Source organism: Scardinius erythrophthalmus (genome assembly GCF_964197995.2).
Source record: "Scardinius erythrophthalmus genome assembly, chromosome: 5".
NCBI lineage: Eukaryota > Metazoa > Chordata > Actinopteri > Cypriniformes > Leuciscidae > Scardinius > Scardinius erythrophthalmus.
The window spans coordinates 26442733-26454706 of record NC_138225.1 but is presented as its reverse complement, the minus strand read 5'-3'; the positions used below and the strand labels follow the sequence as shown (position 1 = coordinate 26454706).

General features: G+C 36.6%; 1 protein-coding gene across 1 annotated transcript; it reads left to right on the top strand.

Moving 5' to 3' along the window:
- The first annotated feature begins 3028 nt into the window (after positions 1 to 3028).
- On the top strand, positions 3029 to 11813 carry scn4bb (sodium channel, voltage-gated, type IV, beta b). Its single transcript, XM_081365219.1, has 5 exons — positions 3029 to 3255; positions 8369 to 8532; positions 9715 to 9937; positions 10085 to 10214; positions 10553 to 11813. Exons 1-5 carry the CDS (start codon positions 3165 to 3167, stop codon positions 10635 to 10637), a joined length of 693 nt encoding a protein of 230 aa, XP_081221345.1. The 5' UTR covers positions 3029 to 3164; the 3' UTR covers positions 10638 to 11813.
- Positions 11814 to 11974: the final 161 nt, after the last annotated feature.

The following is an 11974-nucleotide window of genomic DNA, read 5'->3' as shown; positions in this document are numbered from 1 at the left end:
TCCATATATGCAAGATTCCTCCAGGTTGCTAACTGAATGGAGGGACTCAGTCAAGGGTATGTTTTGAGAAAAGATGATGACTGCATACTTCCCTACAATATATTAGGCCAAAAACAGTAAGTGAAAAGCATGTCTCATCACAGTATTCATAAAACAGTAGGTGAAAAGTACCTGGATGACCCACTACTTCCGGCGAGATTCTGAAGTGCGGATCTAATGGACATTTTACTATCCCAAGGAGCGACGGGAGAGAAGTTGTGAATGGCAGTGAAGCAACGCAACTGATGCTGTAAGGCACATGACAATGACAACATGGTGAATGTAGTATGTTCAGATTACATACTATATAAAATGTACTGGGTTTTTTTAGCAGTCACAAATTACTCTATACCTACTCAGACAGTGTGTGATTTCCAACGCTATCTCACGACCAATTCGTACGAATTCGTACAAGTGAGTAAAATGTGGCTGATTGGTACGAATTCGTACGACCCCACTTGTATGAATTCGTATGATTTGTCGAAACCCCAGTGACGGTTAGGTTTAGGGGCGGGGTTAGGGGTAGGTCATTCGTACAAATTCATACGAATTGGACTACTCGTAAAATATGTAAAATTTAGCAAAATTTTTACAAATTAGTACGAGTGAGGTCGTGTGAATTTGTACGAATTAGCCACCTCGTAAAATTCGTACAAATTGCCGTGAGATCGGGTTGGTGATTTCAGATGTAGCTGATAAGTTTCAAGCAGAGCAATATCTGGAGTGAGCACTAAGCTAGATAATATAGAGAAAAGGAGTCACAAGACAAAACTCTCAAGCAGTTTCTACTGCATCATACTTTTTCCCTCCGGACCAGATAGATTCTCCCCATTTCCTCTCACTTTTCTTTTCCTGTACCGGAATTAATTTCTGGCCACTTCTCCCAGTTGACCCAGATCCGCTCCACATAGTTAGTTACGGACCTTTCTCTATTGTGTTTGTTTGTTTTTTTTGTTTCATTTGTTGATGGAATCTGACAGCTGACAGCATGATGTTTCTCAATATAAATTAAATACATTTATATTGCTTAAATAAATAATTTGTTTAGAATAACCAAGAATGACTTCCATATTAGAGGGCAGATTCACCAGTAAATACAAATGCATCTTTCTCTTCACACACACATTTTATATATATCTGCATATACTGTACACAGATTTCATTACTAGGAGCCACACACATGCTCAAGTACAGAAAGTATCCTGGTTTCAGATGACAATTGCCCTGATCCATAAAAACCTGACACTGCTGGTGCAGCCTATTATCAATACCAGAGGGGGTGGGGTTGAGAAATGCAGAGTCATAGGAAACTCAATTCTGCTAGTCTATCATAGATGTGAAGAGAGAGTGAGACATTAACACATATTCAAAGTCACAGTCACTTTGCAGGCAAACACACACTCACACATGCATGTGCAGCATACTCATATTCATTCATTTTTCTTCCACATTTTGCGTAAGTGACGCATGTCACTCTAGTTAATAGGGGTCAAACAAACTCTCACTGCTTTTTGAGTATTAAGTGATGTATATTCCAGCAGTTGGGGGTGCCGGAGGACCCCTCATGTTTCTTTCTGGAGCCATCCTCCCTGTTGCCTCTCTAAAAACTGCAATGCAGAAGAGACTTCGGACCCCAAATATCACCGCCTAACAACCTGAACCCACATTTACAGCTAGGAGGGAGAGAGAGGGAGAGAGAGAGAGAGAGAGGAGGGGGGGGGGGCAGGGACTGGCAGTCAGCCAAGGAGGGGAAAAGTTGAGTGTAAGCCAAATTTTTGCCGATTTTTCATAGAGGAGGGGGAGGGGGGTGCTTCTGTTGAACAGACTAGCTGCAGTGGTCCTCAGACGTCTAGTGCTTCAATGCTCTTCAGTTCTGTTTTACTGGCTGGACTGCATGTGTGTCTCTCACAAGGTGCGACGGTGAGAGTGTGTGTATGTGTGGGTGTCAGAGGGTGTTTGTGTGCGTATCTGAGCAGTATTGGGACCAAAGCACTGCGGATTTGTATGCAGCATATTCTGTGGACTGATGCCCTCTGCTTCTCCGAACAGGACACACAGATTTACCTGCTCAACAGAGGTAAGGCGCAGACACACACACACACACACACACACACACACACACACACACACACACACACACACACACACATACACACACACACACACTGACTCAACTAAACACAAACACACAGTCATTTGGACAGATGTTGGTTGGTTTTTCATTGCTGGAATTGTGTATATTAGCAAAGGACTTCATACACAAGTACAAAAGTTCAGTGTGTTCACATATATGTGTGTGTGTGTGTGTGTGACTGTGTAGATTTTTTTATTATTAATATTAACAAATCTACATGTCTATTATTATTATTATAGTCAGTTTGGATCAAAGTGGACCAAATTTATAAATATACATAAATACATTTATTAAAACTATATTTTTAAAAGAATGAATATTATTATTAATATATTAATATATAATATTATTTTCTTTATATATGAATTGTACAATAAATAATATTAATTAATTTTTTATTAATGTTATTTATTATTTTGTTACTTTTTGTGTTTTGTTAATATATTTGAATAAATTAATTTATAGATTTTCCATGTAGGCTGTAGACACTTCTATCCAAACCAACTTACAGTAAATTGCTTCAAAACTTCTTGACTCTTAACTGGATTCGGTCAGCTGATCTTGGTTATAACAGATATAGGGTTATAGTTCATGTGGGACAATTATTTTATACAGGAATTTGTGACGCGATTGTATGTATGTATTAAGTCTTGCTGCCCTCCTGTTCAAAACGTCTCTTTTTCACAGGTCAGAGGGCAACCGAACAACCAAAAAATTTAGCCAGATGGAGTTCTAGAAACTTCATCTTTCCAGCTGGGAAGAATCTTGAGCTTCCAGATCTCTGAGATCTGGATAGGCCTTTGACAGGGGGAATCTTACGTTTGTGCGCACAGATTGATCAAGTGTGCAACTGGCTGCTGAGAAGCGGACGGGTGTCTTTGCCACCCAGGCAGCATCTTGAGGAACAAAGACTTCTGGAAAACTGGACCTGAACTGCTGAGGAAGGCTGGTGGACGTGACAAAAAAAAGGGAGAAGAAAGTGAAGAGGAGGATGGAAACACAGAGCAGAGGGCATCTGAGAGGGGGAGGTTGCGCACCCTCTGAAAGAATCGCTTCCTGTCTTCTGCTCATATTTATCACTGGTAAGACTGTTTAGTTATGATTTTTGATTTAGGAAAATAAACTTTAAAAATACAACAGTCTACATGGGATAATCTACGACGTGGACATACATACAGAACTGAGGATAGAAGAACATACTCGCACTGACAAGAACAGGAATTCATACTGAAAACAGTGAGCTTGCAAACACTATGCAGCTCTGAATAAAGTGTTGTATAAAGTATGGTGTGAAAAGTCAGCATTAGATTAGTGACTCAAAATGAAGAAGAAAAGGGGACAGGGGACCTTAAGATGGAACCACGCACAGGAAATTGTGGTCAGACTCAGAGTTATAATTTGCTTACCCTCATGTCGTTTCAAATCTGATTCAATACTTTAGTGCAGCAGATTAGTAAAAAAAATCGTTCACTTTGGTATACAAGCATGAAATTTGGCACAGATACTCTCTAAGGGCCACTATTTTGGAAAAAGGCGTTGGCCACTCAAAAATTCAATATGGTGGCCATTTTTCAAGATGGCCGCTATTTATGTCAAATGTTCATTATGTCAATCGTTCAAACAGTGATGTAGGCATAACATTTTGTGAAAATACTCTCTTAAGAATGTTTTTTTGGAAAACGGTGCTTGTCCCTTAAAAATTGAAGATGGCAACCATTTTTCAAGATGGCCATCATTTCTCTTGAATCCTTACATCTTTTTTTCAAATGGTGATGCTATCATGAAATTTGGTACAAATATTTTTCAAGGAACATTATCATGGAAAAAGGTGTGTGCCACTCAAAAATTCAAGATGGCGACCATTTTCAAGATGGTCACCATTTCTGTCAGAGCTCAATTTAATGTGTTAAGGAAGGTTTTGTTTAATAGAGTGAATGTCATTACACATAATGAGCATTTGACAGAAATAGCGGCCATCTTGAAAAATGGCCGCCATGTTGAATTTTTGGGTGGCCAATGACTTTTTCCCAAAAAGTGACCCTTAGAGAGTATCTGTGCCAAATTTCATGCTTGTATACCAATTTGAACGATTCTCTTGAAATATGCCATTAATCTGCTGCACTACTTTAATTCTCATCATGTTAGGATGTTAACACCACTTTATTTCACTAAGCAAATGAGTATGTACTTTAACATTACATTTTGGCCTTAGTAAGGCTTGTGTATCACAAATTAAGCTGCATTTGAATTTGAATAATACGAAATGGCTCTCGGGAATATTTCTTGATTTTAGGTTGCAAGTTAAAAATTTGTTTGTCAGTGAACGAGTGACTGAGAATTATCCATCCGAGAGCTGTGTACGGGACGTCCTGTGCTGCTCTAGACTAGAGAACATACTTTGGACCAACACAGACTAATGCATGATAAGACTTACATTAACTTCAGGGATTTTGTTCTTGGCTGGTAAAGGGGAGTATCACATATCTTAACTGCTGCTGAGTCAATCACAGAATTTAAAGGAGCTGCGATGAAAGGAAAGGGACTGAAGGCCCACTTAAATAGGGTCTAGAATCACCTATGTCTGGAAATCATGGCTGTTTGAGGCAAAAGTCTCTTTGCTTAAGTCTCTTTTAAATATTTTTCATCATATGGTTTCAAAGTATCTGGTGTAGCAAATTAGCTCTAAAGAAATATTAATAATCAATCATAACTTGTTATAAATGATTATGAATATTTGGATCAGTTAATAGAATTAACTTAATGTTGTAAAATTAATATTACAATCAGTTAACCTGTTTGTGCTGTGAACACTCAAGGTTAATTGTTTATTAATTCTAAGAAATGTACATTTCCGGGGCATGGGAAATGTCTTTCTTACTGTACAGTATGTTCAGAGCCTGTATTCAAAATCTACATGATTAGGGACTCCAGTATGAGCTTGAGACACGGACAACTTTTTGTGTGATATGAACAAGACTTTATTAACTAGACTAAACACTTAAACTACTCTAACATATGCATACATACATGCATACATGTTATAGCATTGTTTGAGATTCAGCAGATAAACAGCCTTGAGCAAACCATCAGTTTAGTTCTAACATGCCCTTCTTAAAAAGGGGTAAGGATACTTAATGTATCAAATAATAAGTTCAATACATGCATGTCTCGCCCGTTTCAATTAAACTTTCCTGATGCAATTTGTTGAGGCTCCAGTTGATCTTTGCTGATGTTGTCTTGATGAGAGAGAACCAGTGTGAGTCAGAGGATCTTTGGTGAATGGAAAGACAAGGTCGCAGCCTGGCACAAGCTTGAGGGTCCTTAGAAAACTTCTAGTTCAGCATCATCCTCACATCAGGATTCCAGAAAGGGACTAAAAGCCCAAGAGAACTAAGACACTAAGAGGCTAAGAGGCGTGATCTTGTGATCAGTGATTTTTAAATCGTGAAGATGTCACACCCTCTGGAGGGTTCTGAGCCAATAAGAAGTTGTTCACTTTGGAAGGAATTTCTTTACCACCTTTTGTTCAAGCAGACCTTTGGACATGAAATTTGATTGGGTGTTTAACAAAAGAATCTTCAAGATTTTTATAATACTAATGCATCACAAAGTTAGCAAAATGTAATGTAAATTAACAAATGGGGGACGAAGAATTGAGTTTATAGAGACTAAACATGCTACACATATGCTTTTGGTAAACCATAGTATGCAAGTCTGAAACATTAATCCAAAAGAGTTTAAAAGAGAGAATGAATACATAGGCCAAACCACATAAAAGGAAAATCATGAAATGGGAAAATTAGATACATGTTTATACATTTCTCAAGTGGTTATATATAGAATATATAGGATTAAAAGGGTTTATTTCTCCTTCTCAGCAAGAATTAAGTGAGAGTCACAACTCTCTGCAAATTCCTTTGGGTCGTAATAAGTCATATCAGATTTAATGTGTCCTGTAACAGGACACCAGGTTCTGCCAATGTGTTAGCTTAATTTGGGATGTTAGTTTTTTGGGGGAAGTTTCATAGACCTATGTTGGGAGAGTGAGTTTGCTGGATAATTCATTAAATATAATGAATAATTTGTGTGTGTCTGATTGGTCCAGATGCTACACTGGGCTATGTTATCCACATTCTTTTAGTAGCTCTATATTTTACTGTGAATTAAAATATTCTTATTTATGTCTCCTAAGGTTTTGCGGAAGATACATTAATGAATACCATCACTCAGTCATTAAGTCTCATGAGACTATTTGCTCATCAACTTTTGTGCAATAAAATGTTTCTCTGGGGTAAAGCAGCAGGCTACGTTTCTGTAACGGAAGCACAGTGTCTCTTACAGAGGACATGATGACAAGCATGTTGACAAAATCATTGAGTACACAGTGTTTCCAAGATCCAAGATGTGTCCTGGTTTAAAATATCTCTCATGAAAGGGTACAGTTGATTGGTAGGTCCTCTTCACTGGTCGTGTAACCTCTCCTGAAGAGTTACACGAGCACTCTCACGTCAGCTCGTGTTCACTTTTTCACATTGCGTGCCAAGCAAACTTCAGACGTCAGAGAAGTCCAGGTGTTTATGTAAGGTCACCACAGCCTGAAACATAACATACAGTATGTTAAAATACGTTACAGTTATATACATTATACTATACATGTACATGTTAGATTTTCAGTATCCAGATACAAAGTTTCACTGTTAGCTTGCAAAATTGCATTCACAAACTGATCCTCACAATGAAACAAGCAAGCATGCAATAATTCACTAATTAAATTGTGCCTCTTATCCATTTCTTGTGGAAGTGAACCATAAGCATTTGTCCATATACCATACTATTCCTATTTCACTTTACTTATTTTTTTTTTTCAAGTCAATCGGTTTGCATGCTTTTTTTTAAAGTATAAGTTTAACTAATTCAATTTTAAGGTGCCATTCTAAACACAGCTGATTATGGACTTTGAATATGTCAGCGCATGGTTTAGCAAGGTTCATAACAGCTATCACATTTCAGATCTGGTTCTACAGAGAGAGACACTGTTTCATGTGCACAGCAGTTTTTAGTCATCTTAACTTTTTCTTTTCTTGGTGTTTATAAATCTTTAATTAGAGTTCTAGTAATTAAAAAAGAACTGTAGAGAGTACTTGATAATTTACTTTAATTTTCTCTTGACTTGTAGCTACTCAGAATTACTGACTCCCAGAGTGCATTGCGGTATGAATAAATTATGCAATTGCTTTGTTTTACTATTTTTGTTTGTTTGTTTTATTCGCTTTTATTTGTTATTGTTACAATTAATAAAAATAAATAAAATGTAATTGTTACCATTGTTGTGTTTTGCATGCTGATTGTTGAAGTCTGTGTGTGACTTCATCATGGTCAAAATATTGTCTCAAATATAGAGCGATTATATCAACTCAATTCAAAGTTTCACAAGGTGTTTATGACATAAGTGTCATCAATAGAATATTAAAAGATAATTTTATAACCTTTTAAAAGCGGATGAAAATGCCCACCTCAAAAACTTTTTTCTTTTTTTCTTGACAAAATGGCACTCAAACCAATCAATTAATCTTCACTTGGGTTTTCAGAGTAACCAAGGCGCATACTATGTGAATATTACAGATTACTACATTACAATTAAGTTAAGACATTAAGTAAAGTTAACTAGTTAGAACAACTGTTGGATTTTACAGTGTAGAAAACACCTTACAGAACCGTCCAACTGTCCTTGTTATGTGAAGGATGTCTGTTTATCTGCAGTCTACTATAGATGTTTGTCTATTTTACATAAAATATTATAATTAATTTGCTTTATTAATATGTTTATGAATTTATTCGTTTTATGTGCTAATTTTACTAGTATTACAGTTTGACATTGTGTTAAACATCTAGGGCTGGTAACAAGAAAGTTGTCGGGGTAAAACCCCCAATGAGATGATCTCATGATTCATGAGAAAAAACATCAGTTCAATGAAAGATCCTTTGTGTGAGAGAATTGTAGGCTATTATACTGTATATTTATTATTATATACTGTATTTTCATCAGTGCACATGTCAGTTTGTCATTATACTATCTTACTGACCTTGACTAACCAGAGTTGCTTCTCTCTCTTATGGTTTTAGTGACACTGACAACACAACTAGAAATATTTCATTTCAGTTTCCCTCTTTATCTGCTTTCTCTTCCTGTTTGAGGTGTGTGTTGCGTTCATGCTCTGGAGATGTCTACTGGTAAGATCCCGTTTTTGGAAGCAGTGAACGGCAGCACAGTCCTTCTGCCCTGCACCTATGCCAGCTGTATTGGGATCACTAACCTCTACTTCAAATGGGAGTACAATGATAATGGCACCATGCAGAAGGTAGGCTAACAGATATATTGTTCAATAATCATGGGATAGATAGGCCTACTGTAATGCTGTATTCCACTGTTAATGTATAGCATAAAATCAGGCACACTTGCAAATAATTGGTATGGTATAGAATAGAACAGAGTAGAATTGAACATATATTGCCACACAAACATAACGAAAAAGTTTAATATTAGGCTACAAGAGTTTAAAAATCTGAGACCCCATTGAAAATATAATCTAATTTTAAACCTGAAAATAAAGTTTTAGGAGAAAAAAAAGTATCTGCACTATGTATTGCTCACTAATCAAAGTCGATTTTTGACACTGATCACGTGAACGCCTTTGTACAGGTCGTATGTTCGCGCCATCCAGCGGCCTGACATCAAATCACACCGCGCGCGACCTCTCGCTCGCGTTTCATACAAACGCAGCTGGCGCCATCTTGCGTCTCAGTAATCGATTGAAGTGAAAAAGAGCTCAGAGGACTTCAGTAGGCAATTTCTGTTGGTATTGTTGCAGTGTTCGTCTTGTTGCTACCGATTGTTTTATTGTAATGGATTTTTTTTCTTAGCAGAAACTTTAAGATAATGTTGGTAAAATTATAAAATATTTCAAACTCAAATCAATATGTCATGTCAACGTATTTATATAGCCTATTTGGTAAGCAGCCGTGTAATAGGATTAATTTTTGCGATAATTACCTGCTGAATGTGCATTATTTACATATCTAACGCGCGTAGGCTAGGTTGATTGGATGGAAATATAAATAGAAAGCCTCACTTATCCTTGAGATGGTTTTGTATGCCTTCAAGGACACTTGAGGTGGAAGGGGAGCAGTTCTAAATCATGCATTGACTTGATGTTGTTTCTCAGTGGCAAATTCTGTGCAGCACATTGCAAGTGTCCTTTCAAGTATCATATGTATATCCTATAGGCTAGATGGCCTCGAGTCTTCAAAACATCTGTGCCTTTTCTTGCTGTAAAATTATGTTCGAACAATTCTAACAATCAAAGTTAAGGATATTGTAAAACAGTGATAATTTACAGGATATAAATGTGCACTGCATTAGAACTGACAGTGTCAAGGACAAAAAGACAGTGTATGAGACAGTGTAAGTTTAAGTGTGTGAGTGTAACTTAACATTTGCTTAATTTAACATTTATAACTAAAGAGTTCTGTTTTCCAATCAGTTGGTTGATTCTGTGATTCCAACGGATAATGTGGAGCCAAATAAGGTGATCATTTACCGTGAAAGGGTGGAGTATGTTGGCACCATTAAAGGAAACAACATTTCCATACTGCTTTGGAACGTAACATTCGAGGATGCTGGCGTCTACAGCTGCTTTGGCAAAAACCCCAAAGAGAAGGGCAAGAATCACACCGCCTTTTTCACTCTATCCGTAGTAGAGGAACGTAAGTGTAGCAGGGTGGGGAGAGAGGGACCTACAGAAAGAGAATGATATATGCACGTTACATTTCAAGGTCATTATTAAAATAACTTTGCTTCTTTTCTCATTCTCTCTCTTTTTTTTTGTCTTATTCTCTGGATACTCTTCTCAGTAAGGGTGGTTGATAACACGCTCACCATTATCATTGCCTCCTGTGTTGGTGGATCCATCGCTTTTTTAATGGCCTTCATGCTGATAAAGAACTTCACTCTGTTCGTTCTCGCAAAGATTGAGGAAAAAAAGTGAGTTCATGGCAGCCTTTTGCATGTGCACATAAGAAAGACTATAGTACTATGACTATGCCCTTTTTAAGAACGACATTTACCAGATTTTGACCATGTCATTGAAATTGTTTGTGCCAAATTAGCAAAAAGTAGACTAAATAAATAAAAACAAACTACACTGCCTGAAAATATTTTAAATAAAAAAGCTAAATGAATCATGAATTACAAAATATCTGATTTAGAATATAAAAATATGATATTGTTAACTATTATTAGTATTCTGTGTAAAATTTATGATCTAAACATGTTCTCCCTCTCATTCTGCTTATTTCTTTCTTTGTCTTTGTCTTTTTCAGTAAGGAGTGCCTTGTCACCTCCTCAGGGATCGATAACACGGAGAACGGTCTGTCGGGCTCCAAATCTACACCAAAGAAAGCATGACAGCGTGCATCCAAACATGGTCACATATGCACGTGAAAACATGGATCAGCCATCATGCTGTGCCCTCTCTGTTCATTCAGATCCGTGTTTACAAATGCTATACTTCTGTTTTTATCATAAAGAGCAAAGATAGTGTTAAACAAATTGTAAAGATTTTCATTCACAACATATCCATGGATGATATTCACATGGCTCATTTTAAACATTTAGTTGACTCATAAACACGGTTATGAATGAAAAGAGAGGCATTATGTATTTCTGCGTATATTTACATTTAAATATGCAGTTAAATATGCACCACATGCAGCCTCATGCACTTTAGTTCATTGACCCACACTGTGTGGGATGTATTTATTCTTATGATAGAAAAATTTAATATTTTCTTCAAACAATGCTTAAGACAGGGATAAATGTAGCTATGCTATTCATTTAGTTAATTGAACTGGACTGTAAAACTGTGAAGGGCCCCTGGGCTCACGTGTAGGTGCCTGACTAAAATAGTTAAGAAATGAGTACAGGTGAGGCAACACTTCTGAAATTTAGTTGTACCAGTTGTAGAAAGATCAATTATGCAACAATTTGAAGGAAATATGTTGAGGGGACACTAGTGATTTGTATTGTTTCACTGACAGACAGACTCTCAGAGCCGATAAAAAAAAAAAAAAAAAAACCTGCATGTTTTAATGCAATACTTCTGAATAGAGCAAAGAAATAAATAAATCCGCAGAAATCTGATAATAATACACATGGAAAGAGAAAATAGGCCTTATTGTAGCAGTCTTGAGTCCAGTTCTAAATAAAACTCATTATCGTTTTTGCTTGAAAATGAAACACAGGTGCCTGTTAATGCTTCTCTTGCCACCTTTTGGCGAGGACGACTGAATCAATGCAGAACATTATGATAAAAAAAAAAAAACAATAAAAAAAACAGAAATAGAAAACGCTGCAAAATTGCAAAAGTCACCAAACATTTAGTAAATACAAGCTAATGAATGATACTTGACAATCCGCAGAAATCAATATCCCCTTAGAGAAAACCCAGAATGAAACACTGGAAATGCTGCTTCAGATAATTTTCAATGCATTATAGCATGTTAAATGGCCAGAAGTTTTAGGGATACATGGCTGACTATAACAGTAGAAATATTATATATGTAATGCTTTTTTATTGAAATATTGAAACAAATTGTCACATACTGAACAGAATTAACATCAGCTTTGAAACTGAAAATAGCTTGGTGAATTTCCATGCTAAACAAAATAAGATTACCAAAAAGGAAAAAATATAAATATAACCTTTTAATGCAAACAGATATACTGTGAACTATAAACCATGC

What these genes read in the sequence shown, in the direction of transcription:
- scn4bb (XM_081365219.1), top strand. Translation starts at nt 3,165, where the DNA reads ATGGAAACACAGAGCAGAGGGCATCTGAGAGGGGGAGGTTGCGCACCC. An exon ending in TCTGCTCATATTTATCACTG is followed by an intron (nt 3,256 to 8,368) that starts GTAAGACTGTTT and finishes TTCCTGTTTGAG; the next exon opens with GTGTGTGTTGCGTTCATGCT. An exon ending in GCAAAGATTGAGGAAAAAAA is followed by an intron (nt 10,215 to 10,552) that starts GTGAGTTCATGG and finishes TGTCTTTTTCAG; the next exon opens with TAAGGAGTGCCTTGTCACCT.